Raw genomic sequence first — 27,034 nt, 5'->3', positions numbered from 1 at the left:
GACTCCACTATCTTCAGGAATTTTCCATCTATTCCCATTTTTTGTAGTGTTTTAATCATAAAGGGATGTTGTATTTTGTCAAAGGCTTTCTTTGCATCTGTTGATATGACCATGTGGTTTTTGGTCTTACTATTGTTGATGTGATAGATCACGTTGATTGATTTATGTATATTAAATCAACCTTGCATTCCTGGGATAAACACCACTTGGTCATGATGAATAATTTTTTTAATATACTGCTGTATCCAGTTGGCTAGAATTTTGTTCAGTATTTTAGCATCTATGTTCATCAGAGATTTTGGTCTGCAGTTTTCTCTTTTGGTTGTGTCCCTATCTACTTTTGGTATCAAAGTGATTTTGGCTTCATGGAAGCTGGAAGGGATATTCCAGTGTCTTCAATCTTCTGGAAGACTTTTAAAAGCAGAGTTATTAGTGCTTCTTTGACGGTTTTGGAGAATTCATTTGTAAAACCATCTGGCTGAGGACTTTTATTTTGGGGAAGGTTTTTGGTAACTGTTTCAATTTTATGAACTGTGATGGGCCTTTTCATATTATCTAGTTCTTATTAAATTTGGAAGTTCATAGGTATCTTGGAAATTGTCCATTTCTTCCAGGTTCTCTAGTTTGGTGGTATTTAGTTGTTCATAGAAGTCTTGCATGCTATGTTAAATTTCTGCAGTGTCTGTTGTGATATCTCCTCTTTCATTTATAATCCGATTTATTTGGGTCTTCTCTATGTTTTGTTTTGTGAATCTGGCTAAATATTTGTTGATTTTGTTCACTCTTTCGAAGAACCAACATTTGCTTCTGTTGATCTTTTGTATGGTTTTCTGATTTTCATTGTTATTTATTTCTGCCCTTACTTTAGTGATTTCTGCCCTTCTGATTGCTTGAGGGTTCCTTTGTTCTTCTTCTAGGTCTCTAAGATGTGCAATCAGGTTGTTTATTTGTGTTTTTTCTTGTTTCCTAATGTGTGTTTGTATGGCTATGAACTACCTTTTCAGTAGTGCCTTAGTTGTGTCCCAAATATGTTTATAGCTTTTCTCTTCATTTTCATTGAACTCTTGAAACATTTGATTTCTTCCTTGATTTCCTCTTTGACCCAGTAGTTGTTAAGTAGTGTACTGCTGAGCTTCCACATTTTGGGACTGTTACTAATCTTTTGTTGATTGTTAAGTGTTAGTTTAATTCCACTGTGGTCTGTGAAGTTGCTTGGGATGATTTCAATGCTCTTGAATTTGCTGATGCTCTCTTTGATGCCTAAGATAGAGTCTATCCTTGAGAATGACCCCTGTGGACTTGAGTAAAATGTGTATTCCAGTTTCCTGAGATGAATGACTCTGCAAATGTCCAATAGTTCTAGTTTGTCTATCTTCTCATTTAGGTCCCTCATTTCTTAATTGATTTTCTGCCTGGATGATCTGTAAAGTTAAGAAAGTGGGGTGTTGAAGTCCACTACTATGATTATGTTGCTGTTAATATATTGCTGCAGCTCTTTTACTGGATGTTTGATGTATTTAGATGGCTTCTCATTGGGTACATAGATGTTAATAACTGTTAAGTCCTCTTGATTGACTGATCCTCTGAGCTAATGCTCAGAGTAGTGTCCATCCCTATCTTTTTGAATTTTATTTATTTAAAAGTATATAATGTCAGATATGAGAATAGCTGTTCCTGCCCTTTTTTGTCATTGGCTTGTATGATAGTTTTCCATTCTTTCATTTTGAGTCTGTGTTTGTCTTGTTGAATTAGGTGGGTTTTTCTGTAGACATCATATTGTTGGGCTGTGTTTTCTGATCCATCTTCCTACTCTGTGCCTTTTAATAGGTGAATTCAGGCCACTGACATTCATTGATATCAAATATTGAAGATATTTTAATGCCATTCTTGTAGATTTTTAGAGTGTTCTGATAGATGGCATATTTATGGTGGTCTGACTGTTTATAGGAGACCTTTCAGAACTTCTTTCAGGGCAGGCTTGGTGATAGTTGATTCTTTCAACTGTTGCTTGTCTGAGAAGGTTTTTATGCCTCCATCCAGTCTGATTGTCAGTCTAGCAGGATACAGTAGTCGTGGTTTAAAGCCTTTCTTACTGAGCACTCAATAGATATCTTGCCATTCTCTTCTGACCTGTAGTGGTTGTGTGGAGAAGTCTGCTGCTGATCCTATGGGTTTTCCTCTGTAAGTGACTCTTTGTTTTTCTCTTGCAGCCTTCAGGATCCTTTATTTATTCTTATATATTTTCCTTTCCATTCTAAATATGATGTGTCTGGTGTCTTTAATCTGGGTTAATTTGGATCCCTCTGGGATTTTTTGAACCTTTATGTCTTTTATGCTGTCTACACTAGAGAAGTTCTCAGCTATTATGTCCTAAAGAATGCTTTCTTCTCCTCTCACACTTTCTTACTCTGGTAAGCCAATAATGTGTATGTTATTTCTTTTGAAATCATCCCATAGGTCTCTGTTGTTGTTTTTAGTATCTCTTAATCTCTTTTTGAGATCTCTTACATCTTTTTTAGTTGTCTCTAATTTGTCCTCAATCTTGTTAATTCTGTCTTCAGCCTCATTTATTTTATTCTCCCCTGTCCTGTCTTCTGGAATTCATCTGTTTTGTTACCCTGTTCTGAAAATCTTTTAGCTTTTTTAGCTAGTTGTGTTCTTAGCTCAGCTGTTTCAGCTTTCAGCTCTCTAATAACCTTGAGACAATTGATATTGTCTTCCAGAGTCTTATTTGTTGTTTCTGCATTTCTGATGACAATTCTTTCAAACTCCTTACTCACTTCTGCTATTATTTCCTTAACAAGTATTTGGATGCTGACTTCATTATTTTGTGCTTCAACCTTTGGGGAGGGGGCTTTTAGCTGGACTCTTGTCCTGTTTCATTTCTTCAATATTTCTTCTTGTTGGTTTAACCATTTTATATAGTATATTATGAGGTCCCTCTCTCAGTTCTTTTCAAATTACTGATTATTCTTGCCTGGATTGACTTGTGTCTAAGTAAGGTACTTAAAGGGTTCACAGATGTGGAAATTGACATTTGTTTCAATATTATTTTAATCCCTGTGTTGGATCTCTCTCTCTCCCTTTTTTTTTTTTTTTTTTTTTTTTTGTCTGTAGGCTATGGGAGCCTAAAGGCTTTTAAATTTTTTTTTTTTTGAATTTCCATCTGACTTTATTTTCAAATACACTTTCTTTTTAAAAAAACCAATACACTTTCTGTGGGGATGACAAATATCAGTATTAGGAAACCCAATTATACAAAAAATACTACATCTAGTCTGCAGTAGATATATTTATTATTAGGCTTCTTAGCTTAATCACTGACCCTTGACCAAGGGATAAACAGAGTGGGGTAGAAATAATCCAGTGGCTATACAAAGAGACTCTCAAAGCCCCACCTCTAAGCCCCCTAGGTATAGATCTTCTCTGAGTTTCCTCATCAGTTCTCTGTCCCCTGGTGTCAGCACAGGGCCTCCCCCCTGCTGCTCTAGTTTCTGAGAGCAGTAGCAATGGAAACTCACAGCTGCATTTGGTGAGTCTTAAGGGAATCCTCTCCTGCCTTCAGCCATCTTTTTGTTGGTGAAACAGACTGGAGGTGGTGTCTCAACTAGTAAACTGCCAGACTGTTACCAGCCACTTAATCTCTTCCTAGGCTTCTTTCTGTCCATGAGCCACACATATTTGCATTCATGGGTGATTTGGTGGGTTCCTGAAGTCCTTCTAGTCTTGTCTTGTTGCGGTCCCATGTTGACCCGGGAAAGGAGACCCCCAGTATTTTTTTATTGTCACATTTACTATTCTCAACAATTCCTGTGCTCCTCTTCAGCTCCTGCATTCAAAAACAGCCACAAAATGGGTGAAATCCATATTCTCTAGCAACAAGTAATGGTCCTGAACAACTCATTTCTATAATATTTCCCTTAGTGAATGAGGGAGGAAACTGCAGTCTGTCTCACTATAGTTTCTGGCTAGAAGGCTGGCACCCTGCTAAAGACATTCACACTGTCAGCACCTGATCTTTGTATATGAAGGCACAGTGGGTGAATGCTGAATGAGTCTGGACCTGTTTTTATGAGGTAGTGGCATTGGTTTCTAGTATAGGAAGCTGGTGTCTTATGTCTTTATTCCTTCCTTTCTTCCTCTCTTTCTCCCACCCTTTATTCATTCCTTTCTTCCTCTTTTTCTCCCCTTTTCTCCATTCCTTCTTCCCTCCCTCCCTCCTTCCTTCCTTCTTCCCCTTCTCCTTCCTTCTTCCTCCTCTTCTTCTTCCATTTTCCTCCACCAGAGCTCTTCTCAGATTTAGTTTATGGTGATAAGACTTGAAACTAGGACTTTGGAACCTCAGGCATGAAAGCCTTTTGCATAACCATTATACAATCTCCCTAGCCTGGACTGACATTTTCATTCAGATAGAGACAAGAAGACATAGCAAGAGGGAAGGAGAGAGAGAGAAAGACTGAGAGAATGCAGCATTGGAACTTCCTTGATGCTGTGACACTCCCATATGATTCCAGGGCTTGAACATGGGTCATGTGCATGGCCAGACTTACACCCTACCCAGTGAGCTATGTCTTGTCCCCCAGGCTCAGGACTTCTAAGTGGAGAGTAAGTTGGTTTGCTGAGTTAGGAGTTTACAGTGCAGAAGGGCACATCAACATTCAGACTAAATATCACAGTGCCTGGAACTCTGCGCCTCTGGAAACTTCTGCTGCCTGCATAGTCACTGTGGTTCATTCCAAAGGCTGAGGGTGGCACTCATTGTCTCTTCTTCCTTGTAGCTCCTGTTGCATCTCAGTATGTGGTGAACGCCATCCTGGGCCAGGAAGCTATACTGCCCTGTGAGTATTTGGGTTGGTCCCAGAGAAACAGCATGTGCTGGGGCAGAGGCCCATGTCCCAACTCCAAGTGCAATGACCAGCTGGTCCTCACTGATGGCATGAAGACACTCTCTAGGAAGTCAGACAGATACAGCCTGCGGGAGAATATCCAGGAAGGCAACTTGACCCTGACCATCTCCAGCTCGGAGGAAGGTGACAGTGGCGTGTACTGCTGCCGCATTGAGGTGCCTGGCTGGTTCAATGATGTGAAGAACAACATCCACCTGAAGGTGATAAGAGGTGGGTCACCCAAAGGACAGATAGCAGGGGTTCAAGACTGTGGAGACTACATGGTGGGGGGAGGTGGATTGGGTACTGTGCAGCAGTAGCTGGGTAGGTTTTCTCTGACATGTTGTCCCAGTAGAGGGTTCTGCTGTGGAGATAGGTCCCTGAGGGCCAAGATGGCCACTGGGAGGAAAGTGGATGATGGGGTGGGGGGGAGGGAGTAGCAGGCCAGTGGAAAGAGGCAACTGTTTCTTTTCTTTCTTTTTTCCCTTTTGAAAAATATATTTTTATTTCCACTAGTGTTATTTTTTTCTTCCTTCCTTCTTTCCTTCCTTACATTATCTTCTTTCTTCTATCTTCCCTCTCCTTCTCCCTTTCTTTTTCTCCTTCTTTCTCTCACCTTCTTCCTTTTTTTTTCCTTTTTGCTCCTTACCTCTCAAATTCACTCTATTTCTTTCTTCCTTTCTTTCTCTTTCTCCTCTTTTTCCCTCTTTCTTTTTCTTTTCTTATAGAGACAGAGAGAAATTGAGAGTGAAGGGGAAGAGAAGGAGAAAAAAATCCCACTGCACTGCTTCACCTCTCATGAAGCTCCCCCCCAACACACACACACTGAAGGTGGGGACCAAGAGCTTGAACCTGTGTCCTTTTACATGGTAACATGTAGTTTACCAGATGTGATACCACCCATCCCCCAGAGGGAACTGCAGTTCATCCAGGGAACTGCCACGCTACAGAAACTGAAGGCATCTGTTTCTGGCTTTCCCAGTTTTTACATGAACTAGGTGGGTTTTTGCATATTGGAAAGAGTCTAAAGTTTAACAGGAAGTACTTCTTGAACCAAATAAAATTTGTGTATGGGTCAGTTTTAACTGACAAGTCAAGGCTCTGCACATTACGGATGGGGAAGGGGACAAGCATTAGAACACAGGGAAGTTTGCAGGTGTTCTTTCCATCTGTGGCCTGCAGTTGGTTTTAATAGGATCTGGAAGATGGTGGAACTCTTAAAGACCACAGGTGCCTGGAACGTGGCCTCTGGTTGGATTTTGCTACTTAAATAATCAGCTCCCCTGCTGGTTGGGAATGGGGCTTCTCAGAATGAGCTCTGAGCTCCCCCTGTGCCAAGGACAGAGGATTCTTGAGTCTCTTCTGTACTATGTTGGCATCTTGTAAGGCAGGGTCTGGGCAGCCATCTGCTTAACAAGCCTCTCATGTGACTGAATGCATTCTGAAACTGGAGGATGATGGGGTGGCTGCTTCTAGTGAGACAACTTCCCTAGTCCTGGGAGAGGAGGCATTATTCCAATTTTGCAGGTGGCTTGCTGAAGGTAAGTGATGTCAGCCCAAATCTCCTTCTCTTTTCTAGCCTGCTGAAATTCAGCTCTCTTCTAGAATGTTTGTAGACCTCAACATTCCATGGGGTTATTTCTGAGTTTGCTCAAAACTAACAGTATCTTTCTGGCCCATGTTAGTGGAAATTCAGCGTACTTCAGAGAGGGGAAAGTCTGTAGATTAATGGTGACTAATGAACCCAAATTCAAATGCTTAGGGGGTAAGTGGTGTCAGCACAAATCAATCTTGAATATCTGAAGGAGATGACATTTTCACCTTCTGATGTAGCCTAGGCCTCATTTGTTTTAATTTCATTTTACTGTGGAAGGTCCACCTTTCTTTAAGTTCTATACTCTTTTTTTTTCTTTGATCACTTTATAGGGGGTTAGTTAATGGTTTACAGTACAGTTGTTGACATGTGGATACAATTTCTCATCTCCCTGTGAAAGGTATCTAGGAAACACTCTCACCTCCAACTTAAGTCCTTTTCCACCACCATGCACCAGGACTCCAAGGGCTCCTTCACCAACACATTTCACATGCCCAATATTTTATGGTTATCTGTAGGTACAATGCTGTAAGGGAGAAATCTAGAGCATAGGCAGGATGTTTGGCTGAATTATTGTACTTGGACTTGCTTTAGTGTAGGGGGGTGTTTCTGGAGCCTCAGACATATGTGATAATGTCAAGAGAGGAGGAGAAGGGGAAGGGAAAGGAGGAGGGAAGTGAAAGGAGGTGCAGGAGGAGAGACACCACAGTTTTGTCCCACCATCTGAAGAGCTTCTCCCAGAGTCATGCACGGTAAAGCATCTACCATGTGAGCTATCTCTAGTTCCTGGATTTGTTTTTTGTTTGATTTAGTTTTTAATTATTTATTTATTTGCATATTACAGAATTACATGTCAACAAGGGTTTGAATCCACACCGTTCCCACCACCAGAGTTCTGAATCTTCAGTCTCCCCACTGCAATCTACCACAGTTCCCTTAAGGCTGTAGACATGGGCCAACCATCATCTCTACAACTGTCTGTCCACATTTACACATAGTTACCCCCCTTTTTAAAAAAAAAATCTTAATTATAAAAAGTAAACATTGACTAAGCCATAGGATAAGAGGGGTACAACTTCACACAATTCTTACCACCAGAACTCTGTATCCCATCACCTCCCCTGATAGCTTTCCTATTCTTTAGCCCTCTGGGAGTATGGACCAAAGGTCATTGTGGGATGCAGAAGATGGAAGGTCTGGCTTCTCTAACTGCTTCCCTGATGAACATGGGCATTGACAGTTTGATCCATACTCCCAGCCTGCCTCTCTCTTTCCCTAGTGGGGAAAGGCTCTGGGGAAGAGGAGCTCTAGGACACATTTGTGGGGTTGTCTTTCCAGGGAAGTCTGGTCAGAATAATGGAACCTGGTGGTTGAAAGGAGAGTTAACATACAGAGCCAAACAAATTGTTGACCAATCATGGACCTAAGGGCTGAAATAGTGTGGATGAAGAGTTGGGGGTTCTTCCATTTTGTAGGTAGCTTGTAGGCATATTTTAGCTATATTCCAAAGGACCTATACTAGTGGCTATACTAGTTTTTTTTTTATTATTATTATTCTTTTTCCCCTGAGCCTGAAATCTGATATGCAGGTGGATCCAAGGTATTGTCTGGGAAGATGATGTCATGGTTGGAAAAAGGACCAGAAAGCTGGATCAGGGAAGAGAGTAGCTCCCAAATATGGGAAAGGGGTATAAATATTTTTTACTGTAAACCGCATCCATTTGATGTAATCTGGGGCCCATAATAAGCTTAGAAGCCTATATGACCTCTGCATCCCTATAGACCTGAGTTCACATTCTGTGGTCATGAGCAGGAACATTCCAGGCTGTCGCAATATCGACCAATCTTCCTCAGGTGTAGCATAGAGTATGTTGTCCAGCCTCCCTTCGGAGGATGGAACATTCTCTACCATTGTTGATTCAAGTTGAGGGCAAGATCCTACAGGGGCCCACAAAGGGGTCTATTGTGTTGTTCCTGATAGAAATGACTGGTAACAATAGAGAGAGGGATTTATTCTAGGTCTAGGCCCATCTTGTCTGTTTGGGAATCTCAGGACTCCCTGATTAGGACCCCAGCTGATAGAGTGGCCTGATAGTTACTAAAGAGTCATCATTAAAGTATGCCAGACTCTTGCCCTTATTCAGCTTTTACAGGCCTTGCTTTGATAAGGTTAGCTTTGGAGTTAGTGAATTGTAATAGGAAGCAGGTGACGAGGGTATCTATGTCTATGTAGACACTATTTCATTATGAACTTTCTACTGACTCACTACAGAATATTGTGTATTTTTTCTTTCAGGTATATATTTTGCCCTAATTTATAGATACATGTGAACATATGCTCTATCTTATGGGACCTGGTCTATATCTAGGTTTTGGGACTTTGTTAGGAAGTGAACCTCCTGGAATGGAATTAGAGAATACTGTGAAAGGAAAGGTCTCACCCAAGTAATGAAGCTGAAGGGTTGACTTTCCATGCCCGACGTCTCTGGACACAGTCTGAAGTGAAGTATGCTGATGTGGTACTCACTGCGTTGATTAGGTTGGGATCGGCAGATGCAATATCATTTGGTATTAATTGAGAGAAGCATGCAGGATATTGAGCCCCACCCTAGAAGTTCCAGGACTGGGGGAAATTTAGACTCTATAAAGGAAATGGGAGGTTCCTGCTATCTTAGGGTTTAAGAAGACAAGAGATAATTATTGCTATAATCACATTATTTGGCAACTGGGTTAACTTTGAAATATCCCTTTGTTAAGATTTGCTGTATCATATACAACATCACCGTAATTTATGTCCTTTGACATTATTTGTATATAGCTGTTCCACAAGTTGCTTCTGTTCTTCCTGGTCTAAGCTTTTAAGAGAGTCAACATATCAAAGACTCAGCCTATGTATTAAAAAGATTCAGTTTGTGCTTTAAAAAGTTTGAGACATACAATCAATTTTCCCCTCTCATATTAATTAAATATTTATTTATATGACTACAAATTAATAGGAGTGTACATAAACACCATTCTCACCACCAAAAGACTATGTCCCATCCCATCCCCCTCTCCCCTGCCCGGTGAAGCTAAACATCCACCCTCACCCTCACCCCAGGGTTTTTACTTTAGTGCCCTACTCCAAATTTTGTTTTTTTAACTAGAGCACCACTCAGGTCTGGCAATCTGTGGTGCTAGGGATAGAACCTGGGATGTCTTGCTTGCAAGTCCTATACACTACAGTTGTGTAATTTCCCAGCCCCAAGACTCACTTTGGATGTAATTATTCATTTACTCATTCATAAAAATGTTTTTTTAAAAAAAATTTAAAAAACATTTTTAAACTGTTCATCTTTGGTCTGTGGTGGTGCTAGGGATTGAATCTAGGACCTCAGAGTCTAAGGCATGAGAGTATTTTATCACCATTGTGCTATTTCCCTGGCAGCTCTCATTCAATGCTTTTGAAACACCTACTATGTATTAGCATTGTGGTAGGTATTAGGTTTATGATAGAGAAGAAAACTAATACCCAAGGTGCCCTCCCACCCGATGCAACCTACAATCCCATGAAAATTGGACATTAAACTAGAATCAGCAAGTCAGTGTGTATTTATAAAATGCGATGAAAGTGTAGAAGATGTAACACTCAGCCTCCTTGCTGAGTGTCCTGTTAAGAAGTCCTCCTAGGCAGGCTGGGAGTATGGATCGACCTATCAGTGCCCATGTTCAGCAGGGAAGCAATTACAGAAGCCAGACCTTCCACCTTCTGCATCCCACAATGACCTTGGGTCCATACTCCCAGAGGGATAAAGAATAGGAAAGCTATCGGAAGGGGAGGGGATACGGACAGCTGGTGGTGGGAATTGTGTGGAGTTGTACCCCTCTTATCCTATGGTTTTGTCAGTGTTTCCTTTATATACAAAAAAAAGTCCTCCTAATAGAGAAAGACTAGCAGTCTGTCAATAGGCACAGGCTCTTCCAGTCAGAAGGTCCTAGGATATGTTTATAGAACTCACAGGAGGCTGATGGCTGGGAAGAATGAGTGAAGTGCAGATAGAAGGCTGGAGAGAAACACGGGGGCTGGGGTGGAGTGCTGTGGACCAAGATTTGGGATTAGGCTCTTTCTCCTTTTTGTATTTCCTTTTGTGGAATCAGGACCTCACACAAATCAGATTTTTCATTGCAGAGGGAAGAAGGTATGGAAGGAAGGAGAGAGAGAAAGAGAGAGAGAGAGAGAGAGAGAGAGAGAGAGAGACAGAGAGAGAGAGAAAGACTAACCACAGCACTACAGCTTTCCTAGATACTGTGAAACTTTTTTTTTAAATTTTTATTTATAAAAAGGAAACACTGACAAGATCATAGGATAAGAGGGGTACAATTCCCACCACCAGAACTCTATATCCCATCCCCTCCCCTGATAACTTTCCTATTCTTTAACCCTCTGGGAGTATGGACCCTGAGTCATTATAGGGTGCAGAAGGAGGAAGGTCTGGCTTCTGTAATTGCTTCCCCGCTGAACCTGGGCATTGACAGGTCAATCCACACTCCTAGCCTGTCTCTCCTTCTTTCCCTAATTGGGCAGGGCTCTGGGGAAGCAGGGCTCCAGGACCCTCTTATGTGGTGATGGGGCTTGAACATGAGCTGTATGCATAGCAAGCAATACACATACTGTAGTGAGCTATTCACCTGGCCTTCTGGATTCTGTTTGTTAATGGCCAGAAGGACCTAATACAAAGGGATTTTTAATTTTGTTTGGTTTTGTTCCAGAGGCAAGGCTTCATGAACATGTGGTTTCATCACTTATAGGACCATTTGTTCCATTCTCATAGAGAGACAGAGAGGAGGGGCTGGGTGGTGGCATACCAAGATGAACATACTTATTACAGAGCCCAAGGACTTTGGTTCAAGCCCCCTGGTTCCCACCTACAGGAGGAGAAGCTTCACAAGGGGTGAAGTAGGTCTGCAGGTCTCTCTCCCTCTCTAGATCTCCTTTCCATTTCAATTTCTCTCTGTATCTGTCCAAAATACATACATACATACATATATACAAAAATAAATAAATAAAGATTTTAAAGTTGAGAAAAGAGAGACAGAAAGGAAGGAGGGAGAGACACTAAAGCAGTGGAGTGTCCCCCTGTTCTGTGACTCTGATACCAGGTTTCAAAACTGAGTCGTGGGCACGGCAAGGGACATGCCTTCCCCAGTGAGTTCTGTGACCCCATAGTACAAAGTTTTAAGTGGTTATTTGTCATATTATTGTTGTTATCATCACTCTTAGTATTAATATTATCACCAAAATAGCTATATGGCTGATGGTGGTGCTTGGGATTGAACCTGATAGATTTGTCAATTTTATTTTTCAACATTTATTTATGTATTTTAATGAAAGATAAATACAGAGAATGAGTGACAGAGACCAGAGTGCTGCTCAGCTTTGGTTGATGGTGATACTGGGGATTGAACCTGGGACATCAGAGCCTCAGGGAAAGCCTTTTGTGTAACCATTATGCAGTCTTCCCAGACTAGATTTGTTGTTTCCAAAGCCTCCCATAGCCACTATGTGGACACCAGATTTGAACAGCCAGAAGCTCAGCTTCCACAGGTGGTAGCCTGGGGGGCCTGGGAGCGGTGGAACACTGAGAGGGTTTCTGATACACAGTTCTGTTTCCTTTTCTCTCCATCCCCACTTGCTTCCATCTGTGTCTGCTGCTGGTTTCAGACCCAACAGTCCCTCCAACATCCGGCCTCCCCATCACTACCACCACCACTACCACGGCCAGGACAACTCCAACGATAACCTCGGCTATGCTCTCAACCACTGAGGTGACCACCTTGGACCTCACAACCAGAACCCTGTTGCAGGCAACCACAACTAGCTTCAAAACAGTCACCACATATCCCCCAATGCCAACCTGCCATCCTGAGGTGACCACAGTCTTGATTAGTGAGGAGTCCACTGACGAAGGCGCGACCACTGCAGGTATGTGGGCTAGTGGCCTCCCTTCCCCTGGGCTCCTGTGGCTGGACTGTCCTGCAGGATAGAGCTGTCCAGGTTCCGTGTGTGTGTGTGTGCGTGTGTGTGTGTGGTCTCACTAGACTCTTGTCCTTGGGTGACACACTATTTCCCTTCATCTGCTGTGAGTTTTCGTTTTCCCCTTTGTGTTCTTTGAAAAGTCAGCACTTCTAGTTTAGTGGTTGACCACCCATGAGTCCTGGGGATGCTGTTGAGGAAACAGGAAAGGTTACCTCCGGTCAGGTCAGCATCCTGCCAGAGTTCAGGCTGCCTGGACAGTGGAGACAGGCTGAGGAAAGGCCTCTGGGAAACTTAACACAGCTCCCTGATGGTAACCTGCTTCCACTAGTATTTCTTTTCTCTTTCTTTCTTGCTTTTTTTTTCCACCAGGGTTATCTCTGGTTCTGGATGCTTGCATGACTCCACTGATCCTGGTAGCTATATCTTTTTCTCCCCACCCCACTCCCTTTTATAGCTTTATTTATTAATTCATGAGAGAGAGAGGCAGAGAGAGAGAGAAGTAGAGCATCACTCTGGCACATGCGATTCTGGGGATCGAACTCAGGACCTTTTGCGTGAGAATCCAATGTTTTATCTACTGGGACACCTCTTAGGTTGCCCTTTCTCTCTCTCTCTCTCTCTCTCTCTCTCTCTCTCTCTCTCTCTTTCTCTTTCTTTGATAGAAGGTAGTAAAGGGGGAAATAGAGAGGAGAGACACCTGAAAACACTGCTTTGCTGCTCATGAAGCTATGGTCTTCAGCAGAGACCAGAGCTTGAAGCTGGTAACATGGTAACCTCTCACATGGTAACATGTGCATTGTACCCACTGAGCCACCACCTGGCCCCACTGTTTCTTTTTTAATTCCCTCCTTTCTCTCAAATCATTCTGGAGCTTACTCCGTGGCCTTGTCACTGGGTATTTGTTCCATTACTTCTTATGAAAACTCTTACCATGCCTCAGCCTGATTCAAATTGGAGAATATTGGAATCTACCCCTGATAAAGTTTGGAGGTTTCCTTAGGCAATTCAGCTACTTCAGGAAGACCTGAATAATTTAAATAGCTTTATAAAACTGGACAGGCTAATTTGATTATATTCTTCATGGTTATTTAAAATCCATGACCCTCAACCAATTAATTCTTACATGATTTTTTAAAAATTCCTTTGGCTTTTAAAAATAATCATCTTCAACTCTAACAGTTGTAGTTTTGTTTTTCATATCTGGGGCTTTACCAATCCAGCACAAATTTTTCAAGGGGTGGAGGTAAAGACTATAGCACCAAAGCTTCCTCTAGTGCAATAGGGACTGAGCTTGAACTTGGGTTATGCACATAATAAAGAAAGCAGAAAAACCATGGGAGCTATTTTGTCAGTGACACAGCTTTTTAAAAAAAAATTTATCTGAGAGAGAGAGAGAGAGAAAGAGAGAGAGAGAGAAGAGAGACCAGAGTAATGCTCAACTCTGGTGCTGCTGAAGATTAAATTTGGGACCTCCCATGAAAATCTAGTATACTATCTTGTCCAGCTCTTTAGCTTTTTGCATCCCCCCCCCCTTAATTTTGGTAATGCTTACCATCCTTGAAGAAAATCCAAGCTACATAGAAAATCCTAGACATACCTCTAGACATAGCCCTAGGCCTCAGCCCTTAAGGGTTCTGTTTTATTTCCAGTCACTTTTTTTTTTCTCCAAGATTATTGCTGGGATTCAGTGCCTGCACTAGGAATCCACTGCTCCTGGAGACTGTTTTTTCCCTTTTTTTGCCCTTATTGTTTTTATCATTGTTGTAGTTATTATTGTTGTTGTTACTGATGTCTTTGTTGCCGGATTGGACAAAGGCAAATGGAGAAAGGAGGGGAAGACAGAGAGTGGGGAAAGAAAGTTAGACACCTACAGACCTGCTTCACCGCTTGTGAAGTGACCCCCCCTGCAGGTGGGGAGCTGGGGGCTTGAACCAGGATCCTTACACTGGTCCTTGCTCTTGGCATCATGTGCGCTTAACCCACTACACTACCCTCCAGCCCCCCTCCAGTCACTTTTCATCATGCTGCCTTTCTCTCCCAGGACCAGAGACTTCTCCTCTCAGCAGCTCCCAGAGAAACAGAGAGGAGGGGGCTTCTGGGGCCCTGACCCCACCTATGTCCCCAGGTACGTACCCAAGCTGTCTCTCTCTCTCTCTTCCTTTGACCCCAGGAGCATCTATCACCCAGTGCTGAATTAGCTGTGAAAAGGGAAGTCTTTGGGATCCCTTTATTCTCTAAGGGAGGATGGTGGAGGGAAGGAGAGTTGAGGTGAGGAGGTTCTTATTTTTTGGAGGGATGGGCAAAGAAGAGAGTCCCTGGTTCCTGCCTGGTCATTCAGGGTCTCTCATCTCAAGAATATTTTCCTAATGGTTGTGAAGTGCCTTGGCCTAATTCCAAGCCCTGTCTTCTCTGTTGAAGCATCTGGGGTATGGGGTGGGGGTGGAGTTGGGGCAGGTGCATTCACCCAACTCATCAGCTTTTACTGTAGGGGAGAGTTCTTTCATTCTCCTGTCTTTCCATCTATGGAGGCTGCTTTAGGGTTCCAGACTAGAGACAGATGACTCTAAAATAAGATCTGATAGGTTTTATTGTTTTTTCTCTTTTCTTTTTCCTTTTCTCTTTCTTCCTTCCTTCTTTCCTTCCTTCCTTCCTCCCTCCCTCCCTTTGATTCATTTTTCTTCCCTTTTTTTAAAGATTTATTTTTTAATATTTATTCCCTTTTGCTGATCTTGCTGTTTTTTCTTGTAGTTATTATTGATGTCATTATTGGATAAGACAGAGAGAAATGGAGAGAGGAGGGGAAGACGGAGAGGGGGAGAGAAAGATAGACACCTGCAGACCTGCTTTACCACCTGTGAAGCGACTCCCCTGCAGGTGGGGAGCTGGGGCTCAAACCGGGATCCCTTCACCGGTCCTTGTGCTTTGCACCACCTGCGCTTAACCCACTGTGCTACCGCCTGACTCTCTCTTTCTTCCTTTTTGCCACCAGGGATATTGCTATCAGTGCTTACATGGCAAATCTTCCCCTCCTGGCAGCCATTTTTTCTTTTTTAAAATTACTATTAGGACAGAGGGAAATTTAGAGGGAAGAGAAAGAGAAAGAAGGGAAGAGAAGAGAAAAGAAGAGAAGAGAAGAGAGGAGAGGAGAGGAGAGGAGAGGAGAGGAGAGGAGAGAAAGAGAAAGACCTGCAGTACTGCTTCACTACTCCTGAAGCTTCCCCCTCCTACCCCATGCACATAGGGACACAGGGATTGAACCTGGATCCTTGCACTTGGCAATTTGTGCTCAAGTGGGTGGCTTACTACCAGGCTCCCCCATAGGACCCCTGGATGAGCTTGTCTCGCAGTTCTGATTCATGTTGGGGGGTGTCTCTGGCCTCCATTGATTCCCCAGGCTGGTTAGAGAATTTTTCCATCTTGTGACTGACTGTACAGGCCTGGTAGGTGGGGGTTCTGCAGGGCTCAGTGAGCATTCATATTGGAGCTGTTGCTTTGTGGGGCTCAGTGAACAGAGGAAGATAGGCCCCTGGGGTAAGTAAGCCAGTGCTCATGACAGTCCAACACCCAGAGGCAGAAGCTTGACATGGCGTCTGGTGTCTCTGCCTGGGTGCCAGCTCTGACACTTGCCTGCTGTGTGACATTGGGAAAATTATTTAACCTCTCTGGACCCTCATTTGCTCAGCAGTAAAATGAGGATGACAGCAGTACCTAGCCTGTGGGATAATACAGGAGTCCCTCAGATCAACACCTGACAAGCACCAAATGCTTACTGAGCACTAACTCTTCCTTTTTTTTTTTTTTTTTTTTCTGACAGCAGATTTGGTGAGAGTGCCCCAAATTGGAAGGCAGACAGTCCCCTAAGTCTGATTTATTTCTTCCTCTCTTGATGTCTCCCCAGGGTCCAAAGCTTGGGCTCTCCAACCCACATCTACCGCAGGGGTATGGGAAACGAGCAGCCCGGTGACTCTCCCTCAGTGGCAAGGTGAGGAGGCTGGGTCCCTAGGGTGGTGGTTTCCTCTGCTGTGGATGGGCCTGTCATCTGCCTGCTGGCCTGGGGATTCAGCTCTTTTGGTTCCTCTGTGGTCACAGGCTCCATCCTCTTGCAGGCCTGGTGAAAGTGGAACTAGCCCAAAGCTCAGTGCTGGCCTTCTCCTCCTCTGCCTCCTATCTGGACTCATTTCAGGGGATCCTCTCCCTCACCTAGCCCAGACTTGAAGCTAGAGCAGCTCACAGGAAAACCCTCTGGGTTTCCTTAAAACATTATGATTCTATTTCATTCAAATCCTTAATTTTGTGTTCTGTGGTTCCCCCTAGCATATTTTAGTTTAGTTTAGTTTGCAACTGGGATTATCTCTGGGGCTTGGTACCTGCATAACAAATCCACCACTTCTTTCTTTTTGATAGAGACAGAGCGATTGAAAAAGAAGGGGGCATAGAGAAGGAGAGAGACACACACCTGTAACACATGTTCACTATTTATGAAGCTTCCCTCCTTGGGGGAGGACCAGGGGCTTGAACCTGGGTCCTTATGTGTATGTGTGCTCTACAGAGTACACCACCACCTGACCCCTCCTTCTAACTTATTTAAAATTTTACAACTATAAATTTAATGTATATATATATATATATATTTGTAAAGATACACACACATATATATTCATGGAATATATATATTCTAATACACACACATAAACATATATGTTAGAAGTAAACTTTTCTGTGACTTCCCAATTTTAGTCCCAGTCCTTTCTCAGAGATAAATCTCAGCTGTTAATTAAAATGATCATTCTAGACCTTTTTCTAGGGCCTCTGTATATTTATCAATACCCAAACACATAGTTTTGTTTAATCTTATAGGTCTAGGAATCAACAGGTGTGTATGTAGGTCATTCTGAATGTCATACCTTGTGAAACCTTGTGCATCTTTTAGTTGTTATTGTGTTCATCTAACATTATGTATGGGGCCGCCTTTTTCATGAGTTTAGGGGCACTTGCAGCATGATATGAAATGTCTGTCTAATGCTTGATATCAGGGACATTTATGGGTGGATGGAGTATAATGAAACATCTGTTACCCAGGGAGAGACATGCAGGTTGTTGCAATGTTTTACTGTTACAGATGGTGCCACAGTGAACATCTTCGAGTGCCTCCTTCATCAAGCCTTCTTTCTCTCTTTCTTCCTTTCTTTCTTTCTTTCTTTCTTTCTTTCTTTCTTTCTTTCTTTTATTTATTTTTTACCAGAGCACTGCTCAGCTCTGGCGTATGGTGGTGCAGGAGATTGAACCTGGGACTTTGGAGCCTCAGGCATGAGTCTCTTTGCATAACCATTATGCTATCTACCCCCCACCCCACCCCATCAAGCTTTCTTTTTTAAAGATACAGAAAAGCAAGGAGAGAGTGTGAAAGAGAGACTATAGTTGCAATGCTTGCACACATTGCAAAGCAGTGCACTAGGCAAGAGAGTTATTTGGCCAGCTACAGCAAGTCTTTGGAAAGTGTCCAGTAGGAGAAATTACCAAGGAGAAATGCCAGGCTTAAAGAAATATTGCCTTTTTACATTTTAAAAGCTCTTATAAAGTTGTCTTCTGGAAAGGCCATGGCAGGGTATTTTGCCTCTCACAGAAGAAAGCATTTAATCCCTCCTGCTTGCATACCCCCCATACTTAAGATCACCCTTTGCTTATTGTTTCCTTCCATTTCTGGCATGAGAATATCATCCTAGTCTTTCATTGTCCTCATGAACAGAGTGTTCAGTTGTCTCTCTGTACACCCGGCACAGATACCCTTCAGTTCTGTGAAGGAACAATGTGACATCATTCACAAAGGCCCCAAAGACAGGGGCAGAGGGGACAGAAAAGAAAGAGTGGAAGGGGGAGACGTTTGGAAGGAAACAGATCATTCAGAGGTTTGGAAGGAAACAGATCATTCAGAATGAAAGGCTGGGTTAGTCTTCTGTTGAAAAGCCTTGGCATGTGCTGGTTTAAGTAGGAGGAGACGGCAATGCCAGGCCACTGGTGATCATGCCAGGAAAAGCAAGTGCCAAAGATCCAGCCTTCCTTGTCTATAGGATGGGGTAAGGGCAGGTGGGAAATTTCACCTGTTTTCTGCCAGAAGATAGCAGCTAGAGGGTGATGGAGAGTGGTCAAGAGTGTCATGTATTTTTTTTAATATTTATTTTATTTATTTATTCCCTTTTGTTGCCCTTGTTGTTTTATTGTTGTAGTTATTATTGTTGTTGTCGTTGTTGGATAGGACAGAGAGAAATGGAGAGAGGAGGGGAAGACAGAGAGGAGGAGAGAAAGATAGTCACCTGCAGACCTGCTTCACCGCCTGTGAAGCGACTCCCCTGCAGGTGGGGAGCCTGGGTTCGAACCGGGATCCTTGTGCGGGTCCTTGTGCTTTGCGCCACATGCGCTTAACCCGCTGCGCTACAGCCCGACTTCCAATAAAGTTTTTTTTAAGTATTTATTTATTCCCTTTTGTTGCCCTTGTAGTTATTGTTGGATAGGACAGAGAGAAATGGAGAGAGGAAGGGAAGACAGAGATGGGGAGAGAAACAGAGACACCTGCAGACCTGCTTCACCGCCTGTGAAGGGACTCCCCTGCAGGTGGGGAGCCGGGGGCTCGAACTGGGATCCTTATGCCGGTCCTTTCACTTTGCGCCACTTGCGCTTAACCTGCTGCGCTACCGCCTGACTCCCGAGTGTCATGTATTTTATTGACGTCTTGGACTCTTTTGGTGTTGAATTGCAAGGGGAGAAGAAAGGGGCCATCTGCTGCTTGCTCTCTTCCTTAATATTTCTGATCATTTTCATTTCATTCCTCCTGGAGACATCCCAGGAAAGAGAGAACACTTGCATAAATATCCACAGATTGCCTTGCTGAAGAGGAACCTGTTAGAAGAAGATAAGTTTCTTGTAATATCCACTCATGGAGGAGGAACCTGGGCTTGCTGAGTGTTTATCAAGTGCTGGTACAGTACCAGACTCTTCCAACAGACACCCTCATTCAGCCCCACATTTGCACATGTTCATACCTCTAGTCCAAAAGCCACACAGCTTTCTGCTGCCAGGCTAAGATTCTCTGCTCTTAGATATTTTGTTTTGCGTCCTCTTTCAGTTTGAAGCAAAAGATCCTTTTCTTTTCTCATACCATCCTCTTCCTTCCCTTCCCTTCCCTTCTTTCCCTTCTCTTTCCTCCCTTCCTTTTCCTTCCCTTCTTTTTCCTTTCCTTTCCTTCCCTCCCCTTTCCATTCCTTTTTTCTTTCTGCTTTAGATCAAGGCAGAGAGAAAGAAAGACCCCAGCACCAAAGTTTCCTTTAGTGAAGTGGATATTGGGATTGAACCTAGGTCATGCATATGGCAAAACAGTGCTCTATCCAAATGAGTGCTTATGCTGCCTCTTATCTGTTCCTTTCCAGTGCAGTGCATTTCTTTCTTCCTTCCTTCCTTTCTTTCTTTCTTTCAATTTTATCATAAAAGCTAGTACAACTTTATTTTCTTTTCTTGAAGAATTTTTAAATTTCTTAAAAAAAACTTTTATTATCTTTTTATTTTATTATTAAACTTTTATTATCTTTTTATTTTACTATTTATTTATTATTTGTTGGATAGAGACAGCCAGAAATTGAGAAGGGGAGATAGAGAGACTTTTACCTTGCAAAGCTTTCCTCCTGCAGGTGGGCACCAGGAGCTTGAACCTCAGTCCTTGCACATTATTATATCAGTGCTTAACCAGGTGTGCCACCACCTGGCCCCTTCTGGTGCAGTTCTAACACCAGGTGAAGCAGCTCCTCCCCCTCATCTCCCATCTAGAGCTCTGACAGAATTGGTCTATTCTTCCTTCACCTGAAGGTGTTTTCACCACAAGCCCAAACACTGGCATGCCTGCCTTTGTGGGACTTTCTTTGCTGCTGAAATCTCCCCACCCCCTCATCCTTTCATATATGTTTTGGGGAACAAGGCTTTTGTGGTTGTGGGATACCTTAAATTCTTAAAGAGAAGCCCATCCAAAAATATTCCCTAAAATTAGCATTACCTTTCCTCCCCTGCTTTCTTTCTTAAAGATCTACTTTATGGGGGTCAGGCGGTAGCACAGCGGGTTTAGCACACATGGCACCAAGTGCAAAGATTGGCATAAGGATCTTGGTTTGAGCCCCCGGCTCCCCACCTGCAGGGGTGTCATTTCACAAGCAGTGAAGCAGGTCTGCAGGTGTCTATCTTTGTCTCCCCTTCTCTTTCTTCCCCTCCTCTCTCCATTTCTCTCTGTCCTATCCAAGAATAACAACATCAATGGCAACAAGAACAATAATGACAACAAGGGCAACAACAAGGGCAAAATTTTTTCTTTAAATAATAAAGATCTACTTTATTCATTACATATGAGAGAGAGAGAGAGAGAGAGATGGAGAGAGAGAGATGGAGAGAGAGAGAGAGAGATGGAGAGAGAGAGATATGGAGAGAGAGAGAGAGAGAGATTGAGAGAGAGAGAGAGAGAGATGAGAGAGAGACAAGCTGAAGCACCACCCTGGTATATGTGGCATCAAGGAATGGACCAGGAGCCTGAGACCTGCAGCCTGCTGCTTCCCTAGTTAAGCCAGATCCCTGGTGTCTTCACCTGCATTCTGTGACTACTCTGAATGGAATTCAGAAATCTGGCATGACTGGTCCTAGAATCACTGAGCCAGACTGAGGAAGAGCTGGGACTCACCCAGGTCTTGGACATTTAAGATACCATGGGCCCCTGGATGAGGTTGTCTGTGGATGAACTGGTGGTATGCAGGTATCACCCCTCTGAAATGACATATGTAATTTGTGCGCGCACATGCGCGCACATGCATTTTTTCCCAGGGAAAAGTCTGGGATGTTTACTGTCTTCTTTAAAGATTCTGCAAAGTCCAAATATGTAGGAACCATAACTCAAGCCCAACAAAAAATAATAATAACAACAAAGTTCTCATAGTTTGGTCAACTCTAGCTAGAGAATATGAACTCTTTTCCCTCCAAGCACCTGGGAACTCAAGTCATTTCCAGGATTAATTTCATTTTGTCCTTGACTGCAGGAATGTGTGAAATGCCCCCAAACTGCTCTCCCAAAGACCCAGCCTGTATTTAGCAGGGACTCCAAAGCCAGGCCAAACAGAACCCTGTGAAAATGTCATGTCCTAAATAAATATAGGTGAACTGGAATTAACTGTTCTGTTATTTAAGCCTCAGGTTCCTTTTTGCTGACTTGACAGCTTCCAAAATGATTTATTTTTTTAAAAAAATTATTTATTTATAAAATGGAAACACTGACAAGACCATAGGATAAGAGGGGTACAATTCTCACCACCAAAGTTCCGTATCCCATCCCCTCCCCTGATAGCTTTCCTATTCTGTAACCCAGTGGGAGCATGGATCCAGGGTCACCATGGGGTGCAGAAGGTGGAAGGTCTGGCTTCTGTAATTGCTTCCCTGCTGAACATGGGCATGGACAGGTTGATCCATACTCCCAGCCATACTCTTTCCCTAGTGGGACAAAGCTGTGGAGAGCCCCATTTTTAAAAAAATTTTATTTATTTATTTATTTTCCCTTTTGTTGCCCCTGTTGTTGTAGTCATTATTGTTGTTATTGATGTCATCATTGTTAGATAGGACAGAGAAAAATGGAGAGAGGAGGGAAAGACAGAGAAGGGGAGAGAAAGACACCTGCAGACCTGCTTCACCACCTGTGGAGCGACTCCCCTGCAGGTGGGGAGCTGGGGGCTCAAACCAGGATCCTTAGCCGGTCCTTGCACTTTGCGCCATGTGTGCTTAACCCACAGTGCTACGGCTCAACTCCCGAGAGCCCCATTTTCTATCCTTTCTCCTTCTCTGCTGCAGTTCTCCCCACAGTGTCATCACAGTGTATCCAGCCAGGAGACAGAGACTACTTCCCACAGCACCTAAGGCTTTGGTCCCTTAGAAGTCCCTTAGAAGACACTTTTGGTTTTATAATTTTCTTTTGATAACTGTTGATGACCACCATGACAGTAGCAGTGAATGACAAAAATGACAATCTCCAGTGAAAGCTTTTAAAACCCTGACAGCATCATAAGCCAGAGCTGAGTAGTACTCTGGTTGCTCTGTTTCTCTCATTAATAACTAAGCAAAAAAAAAAAAACTCTGCTCACTGGTGGAAGAAATCTGAGCTTCTGAAGGAAGGGTTTTCATAGTCTTTTGGGATGACTTCTAGAATTTAGTCTTGGCCTGAGAGACCTGAAATGGCTGTTGCCAAGAGTTTGCTTCACTTGGGCTAGCAGATCCCTGTTGTTTATTCAGTAGGATGACTCCAAACACATCTCTCCTACTTCAGAGCCCTCCTGCCTTAGGTCTGCAGACTCCATCTGAGCAAGTCCCATCCAGCCTGGCAATGCTCACCTCCTCCCTCAGCTTTCCAGAATGGAGCTCAGAGATGCCAAAATGATTACACAGGCAGGCAAAGAGGAAGACGGTTCCAGGACATTTAAATTAAAAAAATATTAGTAAAAAATTATTAATAAAAATTTTATTAGTGATTTAAAATTTATTTACAAATTTACAAATAACACATTCCACACCATTCCCATCACCAGAGTTCTGAATCCCTAATGCCTCCATTGGAAGCTACAGTAGTTACCTAAGGTTGCAGATATGGGTTAACTATTATTTCTACAACAGAAAGAACAACCATCTGTTTATATTTGTAGAGATTTGCCCATTTTTTCCCATGGTTCCATTTTCTCTTTTGTTAAAGTCACACATATACCTATTACTACATCCAAATGTCCCTCCCTTTCTCCTCTTCTCTCTCTAGGTCCTGATAGAGTTGGAATTCAGAGCCCTCTGATGGTCTCTATTTTTTAAAAAATATATTTAATTTATTTATTTTTGATAGAGACAGAGAGAAGTTGAGAGAGAAGGAGGGAAAGAGAGAGACACACAACAGCAGCACCATTTCACATCTTCTGAAGATCCCCCCCTCCCGTGGGGATAGGGGATTTGAACCCTGGCCCATGGGCACTGTAATGCATTGTAATGTGTGTGCTCAGCCAGGTGTACCACTGGCTGGCTCTGATCTCTGGTTTTTGTTTTATTTTCATTTGCAGAGTCATGGTCTCCAGTGTGGATGATTTCACCAGTCTGGACCTTTTTCTTCTTCTTCAGATTGGTAGAAAGGACACACAGAGAGACCATAGCACCTAACAACCCCCAGTTCCATAACAGTACCCATGTGGTGCTAGGGCTTGAACCTGGGCAATGCACGGTGTCCTTCCTACTCTGTGAGCTTTCTCTGGGCCCCATTCTTCAACAATCACATTGTTACAGGGTAGAGAAGCTTGGACATCACAAATAATTTCACAGTGAGCTTTATTTGAAGATGGACATTTGAGAACATGCCCTGGGACATCCAGAGAGGGGAGACTTGACAGTTTGGAAATGGAATTGAGAGAGGAGAGAGGTGTGGGCTGAGTAAACAAAGGCTGGAGAGTGGTCAGATATCTTGCCAACATCCCTGGGAGGAGATAGGAGCCTCGACCTTGAAATCAGAAGCCACCCAAGCCATGAACCCCAGGCCTGACTGTGACTGGCTTTGCAGCCAGCCTCCTGGAGGCTGTGCAAGGAGAAAGGAACTTGGGTTTCACCAACTTCTCTGGGAGAATCTTGTGCTCTTGTGAATTCATGGTTGTTAATTCTGAAGTAATAGGAACAACCTGGAGATTTATATCCTGTATTGACAAATAAGTTATAAGCCTGGGGGTGGGGGTGGGGGGTTCCAAAGAGAGAGCAAGCAGTTCTCATTCAGGTGAGGATCTATGACAAAGGTCTGTGTCTTTTAATATTTGTCGTAACTTTAAGGTAGGTTTATCTGATTTAAACAAATAAACAAAAACACTTTCTGGAGATGTCCCTAAATCAGTGTAAGTACTGCTCAGCTCTGGCTTCAGGTAGTGCTAGTACTTTGGATCCTCAGGCAATAAAGTCTTTTGCATAGCCATTATGCTAACTCCCTTGCAATAAGTACTCTGCATTCTTTAAGGTTGTGGTGACCCTTAAGGGTCATGACCCTCATGACCCAAGAGGCCCATGGCCCCTCCCTTGAGTTTAGTAATATGTAGCAAAATGGCAGTTGTTTGGAAAAGTTTGTTCTAAACATCTTAGAACAAGATGGATCTGAATATTGGGGATGGGGCAGGGATGCTGGCCCTAAAGTGTTTATTTACTGTTATCATTGTTGCTGGCAGGAGAAAAAAAAAACCTGCAGTGGTCTTGGTCTCTAAAATTGAAAGAAAATATGTGGTTTTAGTAGATCTATTTTAACTTAAAAGAGGCTCTCTGAAAAAAAGAGGTTCTGCCTCTGTTCTAGGCATAGGTGAAAAATAGGACTAATCTCTTCTTTTGTTTCTATTTATTGATAAACTCTGAGTGAGCAAAAATACCTTTCTAGATTTTCGTTTTTCTCTTGCTTAACAAAATAGAGTAAGAGAAACTCTGCTTGTGATTCCTGGCTCCTTCCATGGTCTTTGGCATTTGAAAATACTATACCACCAGTTTCCAGCAGGGGACAGCATAAGACAACCATTGCCTCTAAAAGCACCTGCAGGCTTGACTGTCACTTTTAAAATTCTGGGACTGCTGTGTGACGATCATATCACTGAATTGACTTATTTCAGAACTAAATTTGTTCTAGAAGTAGAGATGGATAAGTCACTGTGTCTGCGAAGCCAATGACGAGATGACAGATATAGTGTGAGTTTTGAAACTCACTGTGAAAACGAACTGCTGCTTATTTGTGGTTTATCTGTGGCTTTGAGCTCCCTGGTTGAAGAATTTGTGCTGAAGAACAGTATAGTTTAAGGTGCTCATTCTCTCTCTCTCTCCTCTCTTTCTCTCTCTATATCTCTTTTTCCTCTCAGGCTGGTTACAATTAGGATTTTTTTTATTTTAATAGTCAGGTCCACATCTCTTTTCATTATCTGGGTAGCCATGGGTGATTGATTTGAACTTTTTCATCCTTTGTCTAACTGACACATATGTAAAATAGATTGTGTAAACACTGAGTTCGTTGGCACACTATTCAGAGTTTTACTCCCTTTATTGATCTGAGAGGGAGTTGCTACTAACTATTGAGAAAATTTCTGCTAGTTGGACGAAAGCAGAGTTGATATTAAAACTGAGTCTTTAAAATACATATTTTTGAAAGTGATTATTTAATTAGAGACCAGCACATACTCTGGCATATACAGAGGTCAGGGAATGAACCCAGGGCCTCACATGTGCAACTCTTATGCTCTACCACTAAGCTCTACCACCAATGATTTCCTTTTTTTCTTTCTTTATTAGGAGATTAATGTTTTACAGTCTACAGTAAATACAATAGTTTGTACATGCATAACATTTCTCATTTTTCCACACAACAATGTAACCCCCACTAGGTCCACTGCCATTCTGTTCCAGGACCCAAACAAACCCCCTCCCAGCCTCCCATCAACCCACCCCAGAGTCTTTTACTTTGGTGAAATACATCAACTCCAGTTGAAAAGTTTGCTTAGTGTTTTCTCTTCTGGCAATGATTTTCTAATCTGAAAATTCAGTGCATTTTCAGAGGTGTGCCTATTTAAAAAATTATATTTATTATTTATTTATGAGAGAGAGAGAGATAGTATCACTCTGTACATGTGCTGCTGTGGATTGAACTCAGGACTTCATGCTTGGGAGTCTAGTGCTTTGTTCCCTGCAGCACTCTCAGACCACACAAGTGTGCCTATTTTATTATTACTATTTCAGAGTGCCAGGAGCCAAACTCAAGGCCCCCATTGCTTCTTAACTTCTTTTATTCTGACATCTGTGGGACATATGATTTTAGCAGAGTGCCCGATATGGGCACAACCTCTTTAAAAGGGAGTCTCTGGTCACTAAGAGATAAGGGTCTCAAGATTGTAAGCTAATGATATGCTTGGATGTAACATATTCAGCTCTCTGACTGCACAGGTGTTATTGTGTACCAACAGATTAACTGTAGCAGGAGTTGGTGCTTTTTTTCCCCACTGTCAAGGACCATTTTAATTGATTTTTATTTTCAGCATCACTGGGGTCTGATGCATGCATGATTTCACTGCTTGAGTCAACTTTTTCAGATCTACATAGAGAGAAACAGAGAGAGACATCATAGCCCCAGAGCTGTCTTCAGTGCCATGTAGTATTGGGACTTGAGCTGGATGAGCTATCTCTCTGCCCCCCAGATAGTACATATTTGAAAGCCTGGTCATTCATACTCTTGGAGCTCACCTAGCTCTGTCATTGCCTCACAAAAACAACAGCCAAGCAAGCACATTATGTCTACACACACACATTTGTGTATATACACACATTTGTGTATATACACACTTGTATATACACACATTTGTGTATATAGAAGTATACATGCAAACCAAAAAAAAAAAAAAAAGAAGTATACACAAATGCTATCTCTCTGTTTCCAGCAGACTTTGCTGATAGACTCTGTGATCTGGGGAGCATAGTTTACCTTGACAATGA

At 42.7% G+C, this 27,034-nt stretch overlaps 1 protein-coding gene across 4 annotated transcripts in view; it reads left to right on the top strand.

Moving 5' to 3' along the window:
* Positions 1–27,034, top strand: part of TIMD4 (T cell immunoglobulin and mucin domain containing 4) — a 48,637-nt gene that overhangs the window by 5,195 nt on the left and 16,408 nt on the right. For 3 of the 4 annotated variants that reach the window (XM_060198049.1, XM_016190619.2, XM_016190618.2), the window contains exons 2-5: positions 4,779–5,117; positions 12,182–12,442; positions 14,538–14,621; positions 16,395–16,478. In XM_060198049.1, coding sequence (XP_060054032.1) covers positions 4,779–5,117; positions 12,182–12,442; positions 14,538–14,621; positions 16,395–16,478 — 768 coding nt within the window. The remainder of the gene's footprint in view (positions 1–4,778; positions 5,118–12,181; positions 12,443–14,537; positions 14,622–16,394; positions 16,479–27,034) is intronic. The other variant, XM_060198048.1, reaches the window with a different exon arrangement.

Source organism: Erinaceus europaeus, chromosome 9, assembly GCF_950295315.1.
Source record: "Erinaceus europaeus chromosome 9, mEriEur2.1, whole genome shotgun sequence".
NCBI classification, from domain to species: domain Eukaryota; kingdom Metazoa; phylum Chordata; class Mammalia; order Eulipotyphla; family Erinaceidae; genus Erinaceus; species Erinaceus europaeus.
Note: the sequence above shows the minus strand (reverse complement) of the source record. Positions and strands in the feature narration are given on the sequence as shown.